At 36.0% G+C, this 14,963-nt stretch overlaps 2 protein-coding genes across 2 annotated transcripts; both read right to left on the bottom strand.

Moving 5' to 3' along the window:
• Positions 1-1,693: 1,693 nt before the first annotated feature.
• On the bottom strand, positions 1,694-11,898 carry LOC147760683 (uncharacterized). The gene is made up of 20 exons (XM_087016711.1): positions 11,830-11,898; positions 11,545-11,619; positions 11,105-11,179; positions 10,711-10,788; positions 9,995-10,069; positions 9,057-9,128; positions 8,655-8,732; positions 7,942-8,016; positions 7,358-7,429; positions 7,074-7,136; positions 6,533-6,610; positions 6,099-6,200; positions 5,543-5,632; positions 5,131-5,205; positions 4,819-4,902; positions 4,045-4,119; positions 3,559-3,627; positions 3,204-3,281; positions 2,710-2,806; positions 1,694-2,277 (listed from the first exon to the last, which is right to left on the bottom strand). Exons 1-20 carry the CDS (start codon positions 11,878-11,880, stop codon positions 2,096-2,098), a joined length of 1,644 nt encoding a protein of 547 aa, XP_086872837.1. The 5' UTR covers positions 11,881-11,898; the 3' UTR covers positions 1,694-2,095.
• A 792-nt stretch (positions 11,899-12,690) lies between these two features.
• LOC147760682 (uncharacterized) lies at positions 12,691-13,136 on the bottom strand. The gene has a single exon (XM_087016714.1). The coding sequence runs from the start codon at positions 13,125-13,127 to the stop codon at positions 12,753-12,755; it is 375 nt and encodes a 124-aa protein (XP_086872840.1). The 5' UTR covers positions 13,128-13,136; the 3' UTR covers positions 12,691-12,752.
• Positions 13,137-14,963: the final 1,827 nt, after the last annotated feature.

The following is a 14,963-nucleotide window of genomic DNA, read 5'->3' as shown; positions in this document are numbered from 1 at the left end:
ACACATTAACCTGCTTGTGGTTTTTAATTTATGTCTTCATGAAGAGTCGGAACATATGTAGATTCAATAAGGGGAATGGTTTGTAAACATTCCATGAATAACGAGTTCAAGTGATTACTCTGTATGTACATTTATTAGCCTGGGTGAAGTTCAGTGATGATTTATTAGGTATGTTAAAATGGCAAACAACATACAGGTGTATTTTAGAATTCGGTGATAAAACTTTCACGGGCAATAAATTTCAATATCACGCATATAGAAAGCAAATTTCAGAGTGTGTGCGTACGTGGGAAGGGGCACTCAGATTTATAAAGGCGAAAAGGGAGTGTTTAACTTAATTTCTGCCGTTATGACCGACCCCCCCCCCCTACTCCGGCCGTCACCTGCATTAGTGAATATAGAATATAACTAACTGTAACATCACACTCAAATTCAAACCCCCTTTCGTTTTCTAACAAGTTTAAAATATGTGAAAATGTATAAATCTAAAATGAGATTGGAATGAGTGCACACAGTTTCGACAATATGTTTTATATGTACATCACTGTAATTTTGGACACAGGGAGTGTTTACGATTCGCACAGGGTACGTATGTTGTTAACTTTGAACTTGAAGTTAAGCAGTAGTTGGCCACCTCTCAATAGTTATTTGCCCATTTGTCTTTTATAAGTTTTGTGTTTGGAAGTCTATGCTTTTGCGTTATGTTGAATGCCAATCGCAGAAATATGCATTTGTGTCAGTTACATAATATTATAAACTTAAAAGGACCGGGGCACAAAATGCACAATGCAAGCACCAAGTACTCGAAATATGCTTGAGAAAAGTTTAGGTCATAGGTTGAAGAAAAGTAAAAAACAGGCGTCAAACACCAGCTTTAAACTCAGCATGGATATTTCTTTTAGAATTTCAGCGTATTACAAAACCAACAAATATATATATATATATATATATATATATATATATATATATATATATATATATATATAATTGGTCAAAAAGGTTGTCCCACCCCCAATTCCACGTACTTTTATTTATAAATGATCACCTGACGGGCGTAAATTGTTATAAACATTGCTTTTTGTTCTAGATTCCATATCGTAGATGATAAATGATGCAAAAAAAAAAAAAAAAAAAAAATGCAAAATAACGGTGACAATGTCAATTTTTTATTACATTAATTCAAATTTAGAGTTTGCATCACCTCAAATCCGGTGTTTCATCGTAATTTCCACTGAGAAAAAATTCTATTAAATTGAAAAGAAACAACCAAATATGACCAAATTTACACACAATTAGCATTAGGATGTGCTTGTTAAAGGTCACGCGTCTAATAGCTTGTTTGTCTACCATGACTGCAATGATCTCCTGTGGGCGGCGCAACAACCTTTAACAAGGGTAACAATTAAGTTTGATGGGATATTGTCTCATTCTTCTGAAAGAGCTTGGAGGTGTTGGTTTAGATTATTTGGGATTAGTTCTCCTCTGCACACTCCAATTTATGCCACAGGTACTCAATATGAAGAATATCAGGGCTCAAAGATGGTTGTTCCATCTTCAGAACATTGTGTTTCTGCAACAAATCCTTTTCCTTTGTATTCAATGTATAGGGGCCTATTAATGCTTTTTACCAGACTAAAATACTCAAGTTAATGTTTAATTCATCTCTGAAGTAGCATAGTATCGCACAAAGGGGCAACTTTTGAAACATGCTTTATTCTTTTATGCAATACAATACACTACGTCTTGTCGAAGTACACAAGAAGTGATTTACTGGCATATAACCAAATACGTTTCCGGTATAACAATGCTCGTCTTTAAATTTGCAATCCTATTCACATTCAACCATAACCCCCACAAAACAAACTTATAACAGAAATTAGAAGGCATCAAATGTCCATAAAATCAGAGTAAAAATGCAATGGACTTCAATAATCAAGTGCATGCAAATTTATTCTGCAAATAGATTGCTAGACTCACTTAAAATGACCATAGCTAAGTTGTAAGCACAATATATTTAAATATATGGTCACTGTGCTTGTTAGCCAGGCACCTTGACAAATTGACACAAGATATCTTAACCGACTGAAAGGAAGCGTTACCAATAGTAGTACTTTGGGCAACACACGGCGTAATTTTCAGTCATGTGAAGGGCGCAGTAATGGGTCGGAGGACACTCTTGTCTGTGTGCGCACAGGCCACAGCACACGTCCTTCCCGTTCATTTGAAGGGCGTCGTCACCTCCACCGTTAGGACGCTTGCAGGGTTTCTCTTTCGGGACTTGAAATAAAGTACTGTTATTAGAGCCATATCTGTCAAACGTGGGGTTTTCTTAGCAAATATAACATATAATATCTTTATGATACATCAGTAGGGTCATTTCAAAGGGATATAAGTGATAAGATGTTTGTAATCGGGAGCCAAACCCGAACATACCGACTTCAGTCAAATTAGCAAGAAGAGAGTCAAGTGCATTTTGAAGATAGTCATATCACCGATGAGTGGCAATTTGAATACTAGCTGCTGAGATAGAATATGAAATGAACCAAAAATCAACAAATTATTTTGTCACTACTGTTTATATACAACTTATTTACTTCATTAGTTGAATTACTATCGTATATTTTTACATTCTATTTTCTATAATAATCAACAAATAACATCCGAAGAACTACATGTAATGAGAAATAAAGCAAAACTAAGAACACCTACTGGGAACGCATTCTGGTGGTGTTGGAGGACAGTTGCCCGAGTAGTCGCACATACCCTTTTCTTGAACACATTTTTGTCCTTTTGGGCACGTCACATTCTATCGAGGTAAATTATTCAAATTATGTCTGACACACTATTCTTTATAACGAAAGCGGCCATAGCTTAGATCGAGTCGTTAGTCGTCAATAAAAGTATACCAAACAATTTCAAATGAAGCCAGATTCATACTAAAATATACGGATGTTTTTTTTTAAATACGAGAAAAAGCCATAGGACAGTACACTGCCCGTAAGGGACCCAGAAGGGGCATGATCCCTTTGACCATTTTTATCAATTTATCTTCAAATGTCCTCAGTCCCCTGTAATTAATTACCGAGAAGAACGTTTCAAACAAGTAATGCGTTGAACTATATCATGCCACTAGAATGAACTAAAACAGACAAAACCAAAGTTTCTGAATATCATTACTGGTGAAAAAAATTGTTTCCACTTACGTCACAAGATGGGGGAACCACGCAGACGGCTCCATGGTCAGTGTCGTTACACATATGAGTACCGTTACATTGCATAGTCTAATAATAATAATAATAATAATAATAATCCAGCAAATACATTAACCATACATTTCAAATTGGCTATTCTGTCACAGGTTCATTAAATGAATATATGTTGGTTTAGGGTATACGCCTGTATGCATTCTGTGGTCTAATCTGAACGTAAAAACAGCGAAATGCGTCAGTCTACCGATTTCATTATATTTTTTGACAGATCATTTGGCTTGCATGGGGGAAATGCGTAATGTCTAAAGTAAATGGCACATACTCAGTATATCATATTAGGCATACGTACCATGCAGGTCGATACACATTTAGGTTTCCCATTTGCAACACACTTCATGCCATTAGGGCACTGGACGTCCTGAATAAGTTAAGAATCGTTTGAGAGGCCAGGTAAGTGTGTCTTATATCTGTTATGGCAATCTCACAGCATTACATTGATGAAAAAGTGAGTGCTATGATCTTCCAGACACCTTCTTTCTCTGCAACTACCAGCTCATAAAATATCTTGCCGTTTATCTATTTAAGAGAGGATTTTTCGGTTTGCTTTTAAGTAACTTGACTGATTGACGTTCTCTTTCAGAATTTTAAAAATATTATTTACTTTTTTTAACGAACTGGAAATTTAAAACTATGATAATGACTTCAGTGTAACTTTCATCACAAACATGTTTAAAAGAACATATTACATGATGTGTATTTTACTACAGTGTAACTAACATCATAGTTATGTTTTCAAACACATATTACATGAAATGTAATTTACTACGGCCTTTACCTCACAAGTCATTTCGACACATATGCTGCCATACTGGGTATCCAAGCATCTGTAACCGTCCATGCACGGCATCATCTGATATAAACAAATGGAACAATATAAAAGTGAAAGTATAGGCAAGGTTTGAAAACAAGAAAAGCAACCACACAAGAAAACTCAAGCCAAGCCTAGTCTATCCCTAAGCAAATGTCGCCATACATATAACAGTAAAATTGACCCATTGCACTGTAAAATATTTCTCTTGCTCCACTTTTCAATTATTTTATCATTGTGCCCTTAGCAAAACCCTGGATTCACCAGTATTGTGAAACTTAAAAAAATCCGCGCTCGTTTCATCGTTATATGAGGGAGAAGAGGCAAAGGCTAAGGGAGGGTATGTTCCCATGTGTTCTACATAGACAATGTCACAGAAGAAGAAGAAATGTACATAGAATGGTTTACATGGAACAAAAGTAAAAATATTCAGCATCTAGCAATTAAAATATCCAACTATCCAAACATCCAAATAGCTATACATCTATCCAAATATCCATCCAAATATCGACGTTTATCGCAGGATTAAAGGGAATTTCCAGACCCCCTGTGTGGAACGGTTATTTGTCACTTTATACCAAAAGAATCGCAGAACCAAACCCACAGAAACTCCAGCCTGCGTTTCATTTGCATACTCGACGGTCTTCATAGATGACAGCTTCTACCATGACATATGTACATACACATATACATATCTCTTTTGCAATCATACCACATTTCTTAAAAAAAAAAAACACTTACCGCACATGTTATTTCTTTAATTTCTTCGCATTTGACGCCGTCTTCATGCTCAACGCATTCATAACCGTCCAAACAGTCAATCATCTTGAAAGATAATATAACAAAATTCACAATGTCTATGCGTCTGAAAGCAGCGACATGAAGTACACGATGAATGTGTATGAATTCGATTATTACTTTTATCTACATATACATGTTCACTAACTTCCAGTAATATTTCCTAAAGGTAAAAAATTCGAAGAGTAAACAACATGCGGTTCCATCGACAAATAACACGTTGTAGGAAATGTATATCGTTATTGCATTACATACGTCACATGTTATTTTGACACATTTTGCCCCATCTGCACCATCAACACATTGGAAGCCAGGCATACACTCGATATCCTGAAGTACAAATAATCATAAGCCGTACCTATACATAACCAGTATTTATATATCCAAGTAGAGCTTATCTATGAAATTATTGGATAGAAAGTATTCTAAGTCATAATTGTGAACATAAATTTAAGAATGTTTGTAAGAAATACCAATATGCCAGGAAGTGCTTTAGGCTCATAGAAAACACTAATTAGTATGCAATTTAAATAGAAATTCATTAGTTAAGTTCAAATTTATTTAGTTTATTAAATGAAGAAAGCACGTCAAATACTTGACCAAGAATCGTTCCATGCAGATAAGCTGTATATTGCTGCACGGGATCTTTCATACCGTGTCCACTTACCTCGCAAGTTTGAGTTGGTGTATCACACATACACTTAAGATTACACGGGGATTCACAATAGTCAGCTGATGTGCAGTGACTTTTGCAGCCCTGAAGTTAAAACAAAGAAATCTCCTGGAACTTTTATCTTGAAGATAAACTAACCTTGACAAATTTAACGTTTTCTGTAGAAACACATGAATGTAAAGGCCCAAAATTAAAGGTGCACAGTGAATATTAGACCCTTAAATAAACATCTTATTAATAGAATAATTTTAACTTTATCAACGTAATATACCCTGCCCCAAAACGTTGGAAAAATAACACTCTCAATGCTGGAACACCTTATGGTCAAAAGGTAGTTCAAATCTCAACATTGTGTTTCCGTGAACCTCTAAGGCTTTCAAAATTTTGGAAATAATAATAATAATAATAATAATAATAATAATAATAATAATAAATATCCATCCATCACAGAGGTTCAGATGTGCAAGTAAATAATGATACATTTGGATTTTTCTTTCACAATATTAATTTACATTTAAGCATCATGTAACAGCATTCCCAGTACACTTACGGCGCAGGGGTCCTCAACGCACGTGGGAACGATGGGACAGTAGGGGACATTACACATCATCTTTTGCAGCACACATTTCTCTCCATATGGACATGTGATTTGCTGTAGATAGAACCGTTTATGTACATTGAAATGAAGTCAAAGGTCTAGTGCGCGTACCTGGATACACACACTGCAGCACCTACAGCTTGTTGCACTGTATGTCCAAAAGGATGATTACACGAATAAGCAAATGGCGACAGGGCTAAATCGCACGTTTGAGATTTAAAAAAAACCTTAGAAGTTAAGGCAGGTTCTAATATCTTATATATGTGGATTATTTTCAATGTTAAAGCTTTTAAATGCCCGAAATGTGAATTGTATTATACCACTGATAAGAACGAGACTAATTTTTAATAATACTTGTCAAGGGATTGAATTGTTTGTCCACTCACGTCACAAGAGGTGGGGTCCTCGCACATGCCTCCATTTGGGGTATCGATGCAAACCTGTGAATTGCTGCAATTTGTGTTCTAAAATGAGATTTAAAAATCGAAATGAATAAAACCACTTCATGATAGACCAAATTGATAAAATGGAAAATGAGAGCGACGGACCCTGATTTTGAATCTTTATTCGAATGAAAAAAAAAAAAAAAAAACAGCATTGGCTTAGAGTGTTGCAAAATTGCAATTGGCCAATTGAAAAACGTTATTGCTCTTATATTTGAATAAAAGATCGCTTACACTGTGGATCTGATAAATTTGATAAATTCGTCTACCGACCCAGTTTACATAGGTTGCCGCTCGTCACCCACTACTTAAAATTTGACAGGTTTACTGAAAAGACATTAATATTTTGAAGTGCTTTCACTGTTTTTTAAATGTTTTTTTTTTAACTTTGAAAAATGCCGTCGTGAAATTATGTACAGTCGACTCGATAGAGAACTTGCATTGGATTGGGCAAATTTTTTTAAAGATGGAAGCGTATACAAACCGCGCAGGTAGGCACACAATGACCCGTAGGTGCACACACTTCTCCGAAGGGACAGCCAGTCAACTTGAAAATAAAATGAAATCATACCGATCATACAAAATGTAAAACAATTGAAAAGGTAGATTACATTACTAAAATGCGTGGAAATTGCCTTTGGGCATATAAGCTCTTTTTATAATTTTGAAAAGTACCATCGTGAAATTATGTATAGTCGACTCGTAATTTTAGTTAACATAACGTCCCTTATGACAGTCAAATCAGAAATACATATCTAAACTACTTACGTTACATGTGGGCTCACACTTGTAACTATAGTCATCTTCTTTGCATTTATAATTAGGCGGGCATTCTATCAACTGGAGGAATAATCGACAGTAAAATGTAAGTACTTCAACATTTAAAACTACATGTATATAAGACAACTAGGTCCCTATCATAAAGCTTGTATATTCACTTAAGAATTTAGCTGGATGATTGATATCTTCGTATTTTTTAAAGGAGTTACAATATTTTAGTATAATTAAGGCATATAGTCTTCACTGTTGTTGCAAAATGAATGTAATAATGAATATGTGCACGACTTAAATGGAGGGCAACGCTGGTTATCAACAAACTGCATGGCCCAAATGAAAATGATGACCATGTTGTCATCAACCACTGGCTAAAACAGTGTAAGTTCCCAACATCTACTACGCATACTAAACCCAAAACAAGAGGCATGGAACATTGCTGATTTGACCAGGTAGAGATTTGTCATGAATGCCAAAGTTGAAGAAAGCTGGTGCAAAATACAAATTTCGTCACAACAGCCCCTGTCCAAAGAACCCGTAAGGCACGGTTCAGAGAGAGAGAGAGATTTACTACTTACCTTACAGGTAGGTATGCACATTGGTGGACCGTATTCATTCGGTACACACCTGTAGTGCTTCTCGCACATAATTTTCTGGAAACAATTAAACTTATTTTATTTGCCGACCATGTTATAATGAAACAAGCGTTGTTCAAATCATTTGGTATTTCTTGTTATTTTACTGTATATACATTAGTGTAGAGACTGCCACTTTGGTGGAAATGCCCATCACCGTGTTAAAGTGAACATCACAATTTTTGCATCGACGAAAGGTTATTTTTATTTTTTTGTTTGATGCTGATAATTGGATGTTAAACTTGTTTTGTAATTTTGCAGTAATGCAATCGACTGGTAACATAATTGATAAATATTTTAACTGCTTGTTGGTATTTTTTTCTTGAGACAACAAGACAAGGGAAACATGGCCAAATTAAGATACGGTACTTATGTTTAGTCAAAAGTGCTTTTTACAAGACGCCAGTTGAGTGTTAACGTCAACTTTGGTCAGAAGTTCTCGGTATATAGAAATGTGCACACAGCCAGATACATAACTGTGAACATTGGTTGCAAAATTTTCTTTGTGGCTCTGGTAGAAAAATGTAAAATGTACTAAGGCATAACATTCATTCAGGTTATCCATTAGTTGACTCTAGTAACTATAGAATACTGGGCGTGTAATACATGTATATATTGCATTAGCAAAAATCCTTGCAAATTTTTTCTTTACTTACGTCACAAGGATCGACATCGTAGCACTGGGGACCGTAATCGGTGTCATTGCATTCCTGGTACTCGGTGCAATTGGCTATCTGTGGAGAAATCGATTCCTATATCAACAATCAAGTTTTTCCCTGGTTTCATGGTAAGATTTGCGTATTCCACAGTACTTGTTAGATTGTTCTGACAGAAAACACACCAGAATCTATTGACATTTATTTGTGCAGCATGAATAGGGCGTACATACTGCATAACTGCATGAAGAGGTGCTATCATTTTCAAAAAAGACCTTCAATTTCCTTTCTTGAATTTTCCTCCAAACATGCTTAGTGTATTGATTGATATTTTTGGTCAGACGGTTCTTACTTTTGACAAATATCTTATTATATATATATAATAAGATAAAATGTACGTACCTCACACGTAGGTATGCATACGTGTTCCATGTTCACAGAGACACATTTCTCTCCATATGGACAACCAGTTATCTAATAAACAAAATAGAATTCTCTATATAAAAATGAAAGTTCCAGAAAATATGAAGGGTAAGGTCATTAAAAGGGCATTAAAAGGGCATGTTATAAAGTATGTGAATACTATCACTGATAACATAAGGGAACGATACCAGCTTTTCTTGACTTTTTAATCGTCATTTTAGTGCCTTTTTTGGTGTTTGGTGTTTATATGTTATACTGGAAGTTGCATGATATATACCGTACTTCATTTATCTTTTGTATTATCTGAGTAAATAATCCATTAGGGCTGCTAACATAAAAATTAAATTATGTCATTAAAATTTAAATACTAAGCATCTAATACACGGGACAACTTTGAACCTTATCCACCACAAGTGTGACCATTAAACTTGTTTTACGAGTTGGCCTCTCTGTGATGGCATGATAAGCTGTGAATATGCCTGTATTGTAGTGTTGTCATAGTGTGCCCAGTGACAGTAAAGGCATCTAACTAGCTACTCTCTACCAGGGTGCTTTTGTTCAGGTCTTATCACCGGATTAGGCGTTTACTAACACTATCTCCAGATCTTTTAGCACTAACACCCATATTAACCCTCATAACCCACGAATTAACTAACACACCATAAACGTATTTAGCACTACCATAGCAGAATGTGCTAGGAATCGCTTTCTTAGTATTGAATACTTTTACGGTGTGTTCTTTATTCGTGGGTTATGTGGTACGTTAATATGGGTGTTAGTGCTAAAAGATCTGCGGGTAGTTAGAAACGCCTAAGCCGTTTATAAAGCCTGCAGCTGTCACAAAATCAGTTGAAGTCGTTCTTCGTACATGGCAAAAATTCAAATAAATGCTAAGATAAAGTAATATATTTTCTTACCTTGCAGGTTGGTACGCATTCTCCTTGCCCATAGTCGTCCTCTTCACATTTCATTCCATATGGACAGTCAATGAACTGAGTAGTAAAATTTGAGATAGAAGTTATTGCGGGTAATGTTCAGGGTAATTATAATATTAGGTACGAAATAGAAAAACGAATGAAACATGTATGACAATCATATGAGTATTTCATATATTCTGTACATTTTATTGTTCTTTCAAAAGTATTGCAAGATAGATAGATAGATACATTTTCAGTGTTAGTTTGTTGTGAATTTTATACAACTGATCAACAAGCAGCTTTGAAAATAATGAATGAGGTCAAAGATAAACATACACGTAGATCCAAAACAAAGATATTTAGCAACAAAATCCATGTAGATCCAAAACAAATATATTCAGCAACAAAATCATGTGTCTTTAAGCTGGCCAAGGATATATGGGATGGCTTGGGGCTTTAGTAATTTTTTTCTGCTCATTAGTAAACTATAAGGTAATGCAATTTAATATTTTTTCTTTGTCTCTTGCATATAAAAGTAAATTGTGTTCAATGTAAATTTGATCACGGTCCTTAAATAAAGGGTCGGGGCGTCATATGGAACACACAATTATCCTTTAGAAATGAATCACTTTTTACCACTATAATATTATGGTAATGTTTTTACACTATGACTCTAGAGAAGAACATGGTTGGTAGAAAGTAGTTTCTCCACTTACGTCACAGGATATGATGTCGTTGCACACGCCTCCCATTGGAGTATCTTTGCAGTACTGATAATCTGTACAATTCTTTTTCTTAAAGAAACAAATAAAAGACGAAATGTGCAGATTTTAACGATCCCATAGTCAGACACGTTTTAGACACGTGGCTTAAAATGCAGTTTAAGGTTACTTCCCCCGTAGAGCCGTGTATCGTCCATTTATTTATTTACAAAGAAGTTAAAAATTAAATATTTTCAATAAACAAAAGATATATAAATGCAAAAATCCGATCTATATAAAGTCTCCTAAAATCTATTTTTTATTTTTGTATTTTCCAAACGCGTTCGATCTATCAGTATTTCTCATAAATGGTATTAAACAAATGTCCGAGTATAAAATATTCACATACCTCGCAGGTGGGTACACATTTGTCTCCAGTCGTGTTGGATGGTACACACATCTCCCCATACGGACAACCCGTTACCTAATTAACGAAATAGTATTATTAATTCTACATGTCAATGGGGAAAAGACGAGCCCCCCCTCCTACCTTCACTATTAAGGTGGTCCTGCGTTATTTTCAACCCTCTCCCTCCAAAAAAAAGGAAATACATAAAGAGCGAAACGAGACATAACCAAGTATTTTCCCATCCCTAAATTTCGCGACTTGATTGATGTGGAATATTGTTAACACCCCCACCCCCCCTCCGTATAGATATTTTGAAAAACTAAGATATCAAATTGATGTTTTGATGGTTGACATTTTTATCAAGTGTTCACATGTAAGTAACTCATAACGTCAGTTACCACGGATATAATATTCCTCAAAACAAATTTTACAACACATACCATACATGAATATTGCACGCACTTGGCACCATATTCAGTATCAACGCATTTGTAGCCAGGGAGGCAGTCAACCATCTGGAAGTGAAAATTCACTAACAAAATTTAGACATTGGTCTAGACAAGAGTATCCCTTGTATATGGCAGCACATGTACATCCTAATATGATTATGCAAGGCGACGTATCAGACATTTACTTCAAGGCAATCTCTAGTAACACTAAAAGCATTTTATCCAATTTTATTACAGACTGCAGAGACATCTATCGGAAGGTAAATAAATACAAACCTGACAGGTTGGTACGCATTCGCCTGCTCCTTGTTCATCCTCTACGCACATAGCACCCTCAGGACACAATATAACCTGCAGATTTAAGAAACTGAGATATCAACCCCATGTAGCTCATGGTGATAGCGTACAACTGTTAAATAGGTTATTTTTATTTTCATTGCATTGTCTTCATAGAAGCTGCAGAATTTGCCATAATGCATTGTGCACATTTCATACAGAATCTGTGAATTTGAGGCCTGAAAAAATATAATACTGAGCAACGGCACCAACAAGAAAAAAGGAAACATTATCACTTTAAATTACGACAATGTCAAATGACAGCTATGTTGCTACTGTAGTTAATTAATTATTCAATGAAGCAATTGAGATTTTTTTAAAATATGATAATGCAATTCCACGTTAAGATATATATCACTCAATGAATAATTTACGTCAATAATTAATAGATTAAGAAACGGATAAGCTTGACATTCCAGATAGCCAAGATGTATCAGAAATCTACCTCACGGTTATCTCTAGTAACACTAACTTCCGAAAGGGGTGTGTGTAGTTTGTTACAAAATTGATCAAATGTATGTTAATTCAATTTTGAAACAAACTTTGGAGACCCATATCGAAGGGTACGACAACACAAACCTGACAAGTTGCAACGCATTCGCCCACACCATTTTCATCCTCGATACAAACATTACCCTGCGCACACAATATTGCCTGCAGATATAAAGAAGAAGCATTTCACAGTTTAAAGTTTTCTGCAAAAGTATATGTAAATTCGCAGTTTTATTTTCAGTTTAAAATGTTCTGTATTACGCCGAGGATGACCATCTGCCTGTACTGTATTATGAGTTAGGGCATCAACTACACTATGGGGGTCAACATCCTGAGTTCACATCAGACACTAATAACAAGTATGGCCACCATCAGCTTGCGCACAGAGCAGTACACTGGCAGCGCATGGGCATCACTAAGTTGTCAATAGTGGCCTGAGGGATATTATCCCATTCCTTCTGAAGTGCTACCCGCAGTTGAACATTCCCTGGAGCTGGAACATGATGGTGAAAACGTTGATCCAGAACATCCAACAGGTGTTCAATGGTCGACATATTGGGTGTGGTAACACGTGGTTTGGGGGCATGTGGGCGGTTCCTAGTGCTACCAGTGTCTCTGAAGTGTGTTCTCAGATGGCTGACGGTGGAATGAAGCACATTCAGGCATGCTGCAACTTCTGTTACCAACAAGCCAGTATTGAGCATGCCGATGGCACGCTCCCTCATGATTTCGGACATCTGTGGCATGTTGACAAGTGACAAATATGCACACTTTTTCTGTGTATTGGTCATACAGATTGACTTTCACTCCGTCATGCTCCATTAATCTTATGGGTGGAATAGCTGAGCCTTTGAGCATACTCACGGGGAGCGACCAAGTGAAACCAGACCACTATACTTGATCAAAACAAATCCATCAATTCACAATAGAACCATCAACCTGAGCATAATTTATGATTGTCCATTTCAACTGACCATTTTAGTTTCGTGCGTTTATATATTTGTTCAGCATATATACACAGTATCTGTGAATTTCAGGCCTGATAAATTATAACATTAAACATCTCCAAACAAAAGATTGACCAATGACGTCATCGCCAATGTTTTGACCAACCAGGGAAAAAAAGAAATCATTATCACTCAAACGATAAAAATGTCAGAAAGATCTATAATAATATAATAACTATGACAGGCTCGTAACCGAACGGGGTAAAGATGTTGAATAAACCACCCGCTTATCATTGGACTCTGGTTTTATCTATTGATAGGCACGCTGACTAAACTAAAGATGTCGCCACTCACCTCACATCCAGCTTTTTGGTTTGAGTGGGGGATACACGTGCAGTTTATGACACACGGCATATCGCAATAGTCGTCAGATACGCAAACGCCGTTGCAGTCCTAAAATGAAAACATATGCACCTCCGTAGAATATTAATTAAATATGCATCTTTTGGCTTCTTTAAATTGGTGTTATATGTTACGTGTTACCCTAACTGTTGACTGCAAATGCATGTGCCTGCTCCAAATAATTATAAACGGCCATACCAGTAAAGAAATGCATTTTACTTCTTGTCAAAATGTATTCAAACTGAAACCCGGTGTGTGCGCACGCGATAATTAAACATTCTGCTCCATTTTCTCGATTTTTGCGATAAGTTTCTTTTATTTTTTATTACACGTTTAATTAATGTACATAACTTACAAGCGCGAGAGCCAGCATATGGGGTACACTTACGTGACAAGGATCATCGACGCAGGTGGGCACCAGAGGGCAGTGCGGAGCGTAACACTTTTCTTTTTGCAAGACGCACTTCTGTCCGGTAGGGCATGCCAGTTCCTGCAGAGAGAGCAGATTAAGTTAAAGGCATAAAATGAACTCTATATAACAAATGTCTCATTTTCGTGGATATTTCGATACTTTTCCCGTTATCACCAACGTATACAAGCTCTACCATCTCCAAAAGCGTTCTCATGATTACGATCCATAAACGTGTTTTTGATAGGTTCAATACTTAGTTTTTCAGTCACGCTCGTAATGGAGACAAACATGAATTTCACTTGTTACCGTAACATATAGATCGTAATTTCATTAAATTAAAAAAAAATCCTCAACTCATCAGTTACGTAATATCATGATCGTAATTTATCATAGATGAGGTCACTATACTGTAACCGTTTAATATTTATTGATAATCTAAATTATTTATCAAAAAATAACAACTCACATCTCACACTTAGCAAACTAGGAATTCAGTGCCACCTATTATCCAGAAAATTGACCTGGCTTTTTACACTGTGGCTGTTTTAAAAACAGAGACATCGCACTGATACATGCACCAGCGCTGAGAGAAACACCTCGAGTTTCAATGTAAATGAAGAACTCACCTCTTTTGTCAGTGTGTCGGTTAAGTTTCTAGAAACTAGCGATGAAGATAATATTAGGGTCGTAATACGTACATTGGTGAGCCGCTGCTAGGCTTCTGAAGCTAAGGACGCGTCGCGATGAAGATGGATTGTCCTCAAATGGAATCGCGTTCGACATGTATGTAATTTATTTAGAAAAGCTTAAAATAAAATCAT

Source organism: Lingula anatina, chromosome 7 (assembly GCF_051362555.1).
Source record: "Lingula anatina isolate TDL-2025a chromosome 7, LinAna3.0, whole genome shotgun sequence".
Taxonomy (NCBI): Eukaryota; Metazoa; Brachiopoda; class Lingulata; order Lingulida; family Lingulidae; genus Lingula; species Lingula anatina.
The sequence above is the reverse complement of the archived record's forward strand: the minus strand, read 5'-3'. Positions and strand labels throughout refer to the sequence as shown.